General features: G+C 42.6%; 1 protein-coding gene across 1 annotated transcript; it reads right to left on the minus strand.

The window, feature by feature from the left end:
* Positions 1–5,627: 5,627 nt before the first annotated feature.
* LOC132630418 (uncharacterized) lies at positions 5,628–6,681 on the minus strand. Its single transcript, XM_060345995.1, has 3 exons — positions 6,378–6,681; positions 5,752–6,281; positions 5,628–5,633 (listed from the first exon to the last, which is right to left on the minus strand). Exons 1-3 carry the CDS (start codon positions 6,679–6,681, stop codon positions 5,628–5,630), a joined length of 840 nt encoding a protein of 279 aa, XP_060201978.1.
* Between the last annotated feature and the right edge of the window lie 1,356 nt (positions 6,682–8,037).

Raw genomic sequence — 8,037 nt, forward strand, 5'->3', positions numbered from 1 at the left:
TTTTTAATCATGTCAGGAAGAGTGCGGATGAAGCGAGTCACTTTGGAATCCATAGCCCCTACGGTCCCAGCCATGTTCCAAAAATCATCAACAGAAGGAGGGCGCATGCTCCCAGGTGGGGCCTTTGTAGCAAGTGAAGGGGTGCCACTAGTAGTGGAGCCCGCAGCTGTGCTAGTGAAGGCACTAGCAGAATCAGTACCCGAAGGTGTCGGGATGGTGGAAGTGGCTGGCCTAGCAAGGTCCTCCAAGCTGGCTGTGAGGTCAATGGTCTGAGCTTGGGCCTTCTTTTTCATCCTCTCCGGGTTATCATAATCTTCAGTCCAAAAAATATCCATGACCCTAACTATGGAACATTCTCGATCGACTCTCTTAAACACAGGCATGTTGTGCCTCTTGCATAAAGTAGTAATCAAGCACGGGAAAGGTATGGACCGAGACGTCTGCCATGCTCTATCAATAATGTGGGGGTACATAATGCGACCCACATTAATGTGTACCCCAGTCATGATGCACGCGATGAGAATGGCTTGCGAATCCCCATTAGTGTCTCATTATATGATGACCAAAACCGAGAGTTGATGAAGGATAAAAACAATTTAGCTTCAATATTGAGAGTCACCTTCACGATGTCAGTCTTGGGCTTTATCCACGGTGGAGTAGTACCCGGAGCCGCTATGACCTCTGCTAACCACCCTCGTTTGGTTTCAGCCGCATTTGGTTGAATCATGTCTTCATACTAACTATGAGTTGTGCCCTTGGTCACAAAATATTCGATATTGATTCCCTCGTGGAACAAGGTCACAACCTCTCCTCTTACCGTACAACCCCTCACAGCTTTCTTCTTTTTGCCTATTTGCACACAAAGATTGGCGTAGAATTCTGTGACGATTTGGGGGACAAATTTCCTGGGCGGTTCAGTGAACACCATCCAATTTCATTGGTGCAGTTGCTCCATAATCTTGGGAAATGATTCTTCAAGCCTAGTGAGACTAATACATTTTTCAAGGTTAAACGATAGTTTATTGTCATAACGCTCCTTCACCCCTATAATTGCCTATCTAAGGCCTTCTTCTCTTTTAACTTGGGCCTCAAACCTCTTGCGTATCAAGTCATCAGTAGTGGCAAGGGTTCCCTGGGCTGCAGGGGTTGGCTGGGGTGCAGAGTGTGTGGTGGATGGCCTCTCACCCAAATCAGGTTGCTTTTTTTTCTTCCCAGTCAGGCTCGGTGGGTTTCTTTGTGCCAAATTCTTTCGTCCAGTCATCCTGTACAGTCAACAAATATTAGGTCCTAAGAAAAATAAAAAGGAAAATCTTTTTGATGTTTCCATTGTATAAAGAAAGCAATAAACTAACAATGATGCAAAGGAAACAGATAAAAAAATCAAAAGAAAAAGAGACAAAATGCGCCCGCAAAAATGAGTTTGTGGCGCCGCTACTACAAAGTTGCGGCCGCAAACTCAAGATGCGGAGCCGCATCATGCTGGCAAACTCAAGGATTTTGGCTTGGCTACTGTCACAACAATTAAAGATGCGATGGAGATGCGACTCCGAAAACTAAGTTTGATAGTTTGTGGTCGCAAACTCCATCATCGTCCCTAAAATTCAAACCTAAGCCACAACTTACAATTTCTGACCATTTTCAGAAAATTATCCCCTACCCAATCACAATTTAATCAGTAACAAACCCATTACACAACATTCAAGCATTACCTACCCTTAATCAAACAATATCAACACACGAACATTCCTAATCCCACTATTCATTGCAAAACTAATCAAGCACATGGGGATACGGGTCGCAATGCTACAAGGTTATGTTATAGGCTATCACCATGTTTAGATTGCAAGATTGAAAGGTCTAAAATGATGAGCCATATGACATACCTTATAAATCAAAAGTGTAGCGCGTTAAGTGTGAAATTGATGACCACGAGCCCAAAAAGGAACACCAAGCACGAGAATGGGGAGGGGATTGGGTCGGATTGGAGGGAGGTATGCTTGAAATTGTGATTAGGGGTAAAAAGAGGAAGAGGAGTCGTATTTTGAGACTAAGAGGGAAAAAATGAAAAAAAGAGTTTCAAACAAACCTTATATACCTTTGAAGTTTTCAAAGGAAATGCGGTCGCATATCAAGTTTGCGACCTCGCATTCCCTCCGCAAACTCCACTTACCAGACGTGGCACTGGCCGATAGGGTCGAGTAAGGTTGTAGCCGCCAACTCAAGTTGCAGCTCGCAAACTTCATTTTTTTTCTTTGGTCAATGCCTTTTTGTGGGGTGAAGATGCTGCCACAACTTTTCACCGCATCAAGGCCGCAAATTCACCTCTGCCTTTGATTTTTGTTTCCTTTTCCAATTTTTCCAAGAGTCCATTTTTGCAGTTATTTTTCCTTTCATTTCCTTGCATCCTACACACATAAAAAAACATTAAACAAAAGACTTGGGTTGCCTCCCAAGAAGTGCTTGAGTTAACATCGCGGCACGACGGTTTTACCCTTTTCATGTTTCATTGAGGGAGGTGAGTTCAATTGTCTTTGCTTCATTGGGTAATTCAGAGTAATGTTTAACCATTTGTCCGTTCACCTTGAAATGATCTCCATCCGGACCAACAAGTTCAATTGCTCCATGTGGGAACACTTGTGTCCCTTTTCAAGATCTTTTTGTCATGAAAATGCTTTATGCGGGCCTTGTAAATGGAAGAGCTCACCTAAGCTCTAAATCGAAATTCATCCAGCTCATTAAGCTGATCTAACCTCAATTGTGAGGCATCAGCCTATTCAAGATTCAACTTTTTCAAGGCCCACAATGCCTTTTGTTCAAGTTCCACCGCAGGTGACAAGCTTGGCAAAATACAAATTGATAAGGGGACATGACAATTGGTGTCTTGTATGCGGTTTGATTGGCCCATAGAGCATCATTCAACTTCCTTGACCAATTTGTCCTATTTGCATTTATCGTTTTGGAGAGAATGCTCTTGATTTTCCTATTTGACACTTTAAATTGACCACTTGTTTGGGGATGATAAGGGGTTGCAACTCTATGCTTGACTCCATACTTTTTAAGAAGCATTTCGAACAACCGATTGCAAAAATGAGATCCCCCATCAGTAATGATTGCCCTTGGAGTCCCAAACCTTGAGAATATGTATTTTTTAAAGAACGCGGTTGGGAAGCGCAACGGCCTCCGCCCATTTAGACACATAGTCCACTGCCACAATGATGTACTTGTTACCATAGGAACTCACAAAGGGACCCATAAAATCAATTCCCCAAACATCAAACAATTCCACTTCAAGAATTGGCTTTATTGGAAGCTCATGCTTATTTGAAATGCTCCCTTGCCTTTGACATTGGTCACACGCTTTCACGAAGTCATGAGCATCTTGGTGGATGGTTGACCAATAAAAGCCACTTTGGAGTACTTTTGCCACTGTTCTTGAGCTATTATGATCCCCCCCTCCCCCCCCCTCCCCCCACGGGTGATGAATGGCAAGCCTCAATGCTAGGAATCATCTCCACTTCGGGAATCTACCGCCTTATGATGTTGTCGGCGCAAACCCGAAATAGATAGGGCTCATCCCAATAAAATTTTCGCACATCACTCAAGAACTTCTTCTTTTGATGGAAGTTCAAATCATCTGGCATAATCTCACTAGTATGAAAGTTAGCAAAATCGGCATACCAAGGAATCATTTCATGTGACCCCGCCATTACTTGCTCATCCGGAAATGACTCATTGATTTCTAGGCCATCCAATGGATGCACACCCTCTTCAAGATGAGACAAATGGTCCGCCACTTTATTTTCACAACCCTTTCTATCCTTGACTTCGAAGTCAAAATCTTGCAACAAAAGGACCTAACTTATCTACTTCGGCTTGGCATCTTTCTTGGCCATGAGGTAACGAAGAGTCGCATGATCGGTGTGACCAACCACATGGGTTCTCAACAAGTAAGCAAGAAACTTCTCGAAAGCAAACACAATAGCAAGCAACTTTTGCTCGGTGACCGTGTAATTCATTTGAGCACCAATTAGAGTTTTGCTTGCGTAGTAGATGGGATGGAAAATCTTATCACATTTTTGGCCAAGAACGACCCCCATGGCAAATCGACTTGCATCACACATCAACTCAAAGGGTTGAGACCAATCCGGGGTAATGATGATAGGAGCCGATGTGAGTCTCGCTTTCAAGCCCTTAAATGCCATCAAACAAGCATCATCAAATACAAACTTCAACTCCTTCTCCAACAACTTGCATATAGGGTTGGCTAATTTTCGAGAAATCCTTGATGAATCTACTATAAAATTCGGCATGCCTAAGGAAGCTACAAACACCTTTGACGCAGATTGAGGGAGGAAGCTTGACAATAACTTCAATTTTAGCTTGATCAACCTCAAGCCCCTTTTCCAAAATCTGGTGTCCCAAGAGGATTCCTTCTCTAACCATGAAGTGACACTTCTCTCAATTGAGAACCAAGTTCGTCTCTTCACATTTTTTAAATACTTGGGCTAGATTCTCCTAGCACTCATCAAAAGAATCCCCAACCACAAAAAAGTCATCCATGAAGATTTCAATGGACTTATCAACCATGTCGGAGAAAATGGACATCATGCAACATTGGAAAGTTGCGGGTGCATTACATAACCCAAAGGGCGTCCTCTTAAAAGCAAAGGTCCTATAAGGACAAGTGAAAGTGGTTTTCTCTTGATCCTCGGGGGCAATGTTGATTTGGTTGTACCCAGAATAGCTATTAAGAAAGCAATAATAATCCTTTCCCGCGAGCCTATCAAGCATTTGATCAATGAATGGCATTGGGAAGTGATCCTTTTTGGTCCATTTGTTCAACTTTCTATAGTCCATGCAAACCCGCCATCTGGTGACCGTGTGAGTGGGAATGAATTCATTTTAAGCATTTGCAACCACGGTGATTCCACCCTTTTTAGGAATGTATTGAACCGGACTAACCCAAGAGTTATGCAATATAAGATACACAACACCGGTATCTAACCACTTGATGATCTCTATCTTCACAACCTCTTGCATATGAGGATTTAACCTCCTTTGATGTTCAACACTTGGTTCACATTTTTCATTAAGTTGAATCTTTTGAGTACAAATACCGGGCGGAATCCCTTGGATATCCGCTATACACCAACCAATAGCTTTCTTGTATTTTCTTAAAATCACCAACAACCTCTATCTTTGCTCATCCGTCAATCGAGCGGAAAAAATTACGGGAAATGTATTGTTAGGGTCAAGGAATTTTTACCTCAAATGTGAAGGAAGAGGTTTGAGTTCCACAATAGAGGGCTCAATAATACAAGGCCTTGCTGGAGGAGTTTCTCGGTTCTCTAAATCAAGATAAAGCTTCTTTGGATTGTAATGGTATGACCCCAACCCTATCAATGCATTAATCGTCTCCTCGAACTCTTCTTCATTTTCCCCCTCATAGTTCATTATCACCACCGCCAACATATCACCCACATGTTCATGCTCAATGGTTGTCTCTATGGCTTCATCAATTGTATCAATAATCGACAGAACACTCATATCCGCCGGTTGTTTCATTGACTTGCAAATATGGAAAGTGATATCTTCATCACTCATTCTAAATTTTAGGTCATCCCTCTCTACATCTACAAAAATACGTCCCATAGCCAAAAAAGGTCTACCCAAGATTATGGGCACCTCGAAAACAACTTCACAATCCAAAATCATAAACTCGGCGGTAAAAATGAACCGATCAACTCTCACAAGCACATCATAAAGGATACCAACCGATTTCTTCACGGTTCTATCCACCATTAGCAACCTCATTATTGTAGGCCTGGGAGTGGCCAAACCCAACTTGTTAAAGATAGCAAGCAGCATCAAGCTGATGCTTGCTCCAAGATCACATAATGCTTTGGAAAATTTGTACATCCCAATAGTGCAAGGAATGGTGAAAGCTCCCGGGTCTTCCTTCTTTTGAACCAAGGCTTTTGTCACAATGGAGCAGCAATGATGTGTAACTCCCATCTTTTCAAAACTAGCATGTCTCCCCTTGGTCACAAGGTCTTTCATGAATTTTGCATAACCGGGCATTTGTTCAAGTGCTTCCACCAAAGGGATGTGTATTGAAAGTCCTTTCAATCTCTCAATAAACTTGAGAAAATTACCATCTTCCTCTTTCTTAGCCAATCGTTGAGGAAATGGAGGAGGAGGCTTTGGAACGGGCGGTAAAGCCCTCGGCACCTCCTCTATCGCTTCCTTCCCTTTTGAAGCTTCATCCTTTTCTGCCACGTCTTCAATAATAATGGACTTTTCAATACTAGCCCACTTCTTCTTTGAAGTCACTTATTTCTCATCAACAATTGGCTCTTCAACAATTTTCTCATCACCAACCACCACATTGTCTTTCACCGATGTCTCTCCACCAATTGTCTTGCCACTCCTAGTAGTGATTGGATGACATTTATGATCACTATCATTCTTTGGATTTGGAACTGTATCACCAGGGAGTGTGCCCTTTTGTCTTTGGTTTAGAGTAGCCGAGATTTGGCCACGTTGCGATTCCAATTGCTTGATGGAATTTAAGTGAGAACCTACAACTTTCCCCAAGCTTTTCATTTCATCCCTTGTCTCTTTGCAAAATGAATCGATTGACTCCACCTTTTTCAATATTCTTGAAAGCATATCCTCCATTTTAGAACTAGCAGGGTCGCTAGTAGATGATTGGCTTGAAATAATTTAGTTCCCCTTTGGTGGGACATAAGGATTTGAGCTCCGATGGTTGTTGTAATTATTATTGTAACCACCTTGATTGTTGTTATAACCACCTTGATTGTTGTCCCGCCAATGAGAATTCCTACTATTTTTGTTCCACCCTAGATTTCCACTATCCTTGTTCCCACATTGATTCCCTTGACCTTGCCGCCAAGATCTTTGATTAGGACCTTGATAGTTCGGACAGGAACCCCCTGCTTGATTGTTGATAAAGTTGGCTTCCTCCTCACACACTTGGAAGCATTGCTCATCCATAGAATCCCCTTCACAAGATCCTACCGCATTTACTTCCTTGAAGCCTCCACCCAACACATGTTTCGTGAGAAGATCCATTTGGGTAACCAACTTTTCCATGGTCTCATCTCTATTTTCTTCCGTCTTGATTGCCTCTCTAGAGAAAACAATTTTGGAAGGACCTCCTTTAACCACTTCCGACTCCCTAGTGTGCCAAGCTTCGTTGGTCTCAGTCAATTTATCTAGGAGAGCACTCATCACCGCATAAGAGTTGTCCATCATGGACCTACCCGCAATATTATTTGTCACCAACTTGTTTTCCGTATCAAGTGACCTGTAGAATGTTTGGAGAAGAACTCTATTGGGCAACCCATGCTTTGGACAACTCTTAACTTTATTTTTTAAACGAGTCCAAGCCTTGTGTGGAGCTTCAGTCGGAAGTTGACAAAAGTTGTTGATCTCGTCACGGAGTTGTAACATCCTGGAAGGAGGGAAGAACTTCTTGAGGAATGCTTGAGTTAACTCCGCCCAAGTAGTAATAGACCCGGCTGGAAGATCATCCAACCATGCGGTGGCCTCACCTGTCAGAAAGAACGGGAAGAGCCTCAACCTAACTATCTCGGCGGAGACATTTGGATGCATATTAGTGGTGCAAACCCCAAGAAAATTCTTTATGTGCCTATTCAGGTAATCCGTTGGTAGACCCCCGAATAAGCCCTTGGTGTTGAGCAGGTGCAACATCCTGTTGTTCACAAGGAAACTTCCGTTTCCTTAAACAGGAGGTGGGCGAATAGCGGTTGCATCAACCGACTCCACAATTATTTCATCATCATCCGTATTATCCCCCATTGCACCTGAGTCAACACAACAACAACAAACAAAAAAAAAAAGAGAAATAAAGACTAAAAGTAGAGTTTTACACTAATTGGTAAATTTCTAGACCGTATTCCCCGGCAACGGCGCCAAAATTCATAACGTCCAAATCCACTCCTCAAAGAGAAAGTGTACACGGTCGTCGCAATATAATTTACCCAACTATGG

This window comes from Lycium barbarum, chromosome 3, assembly GCF_019175385.1.
Source record: "Lycium barbarum isolate Lr01 chromosome 3, ASM1917538v2, whole genome shotgun sequence".
Classification (NCBI taxonomy): Eukaryota; Viridiplantae; Streptophyta; class Magnoliopsida; order Solanales; family Solanaceae; genus Lycium; species Lycium barbarum.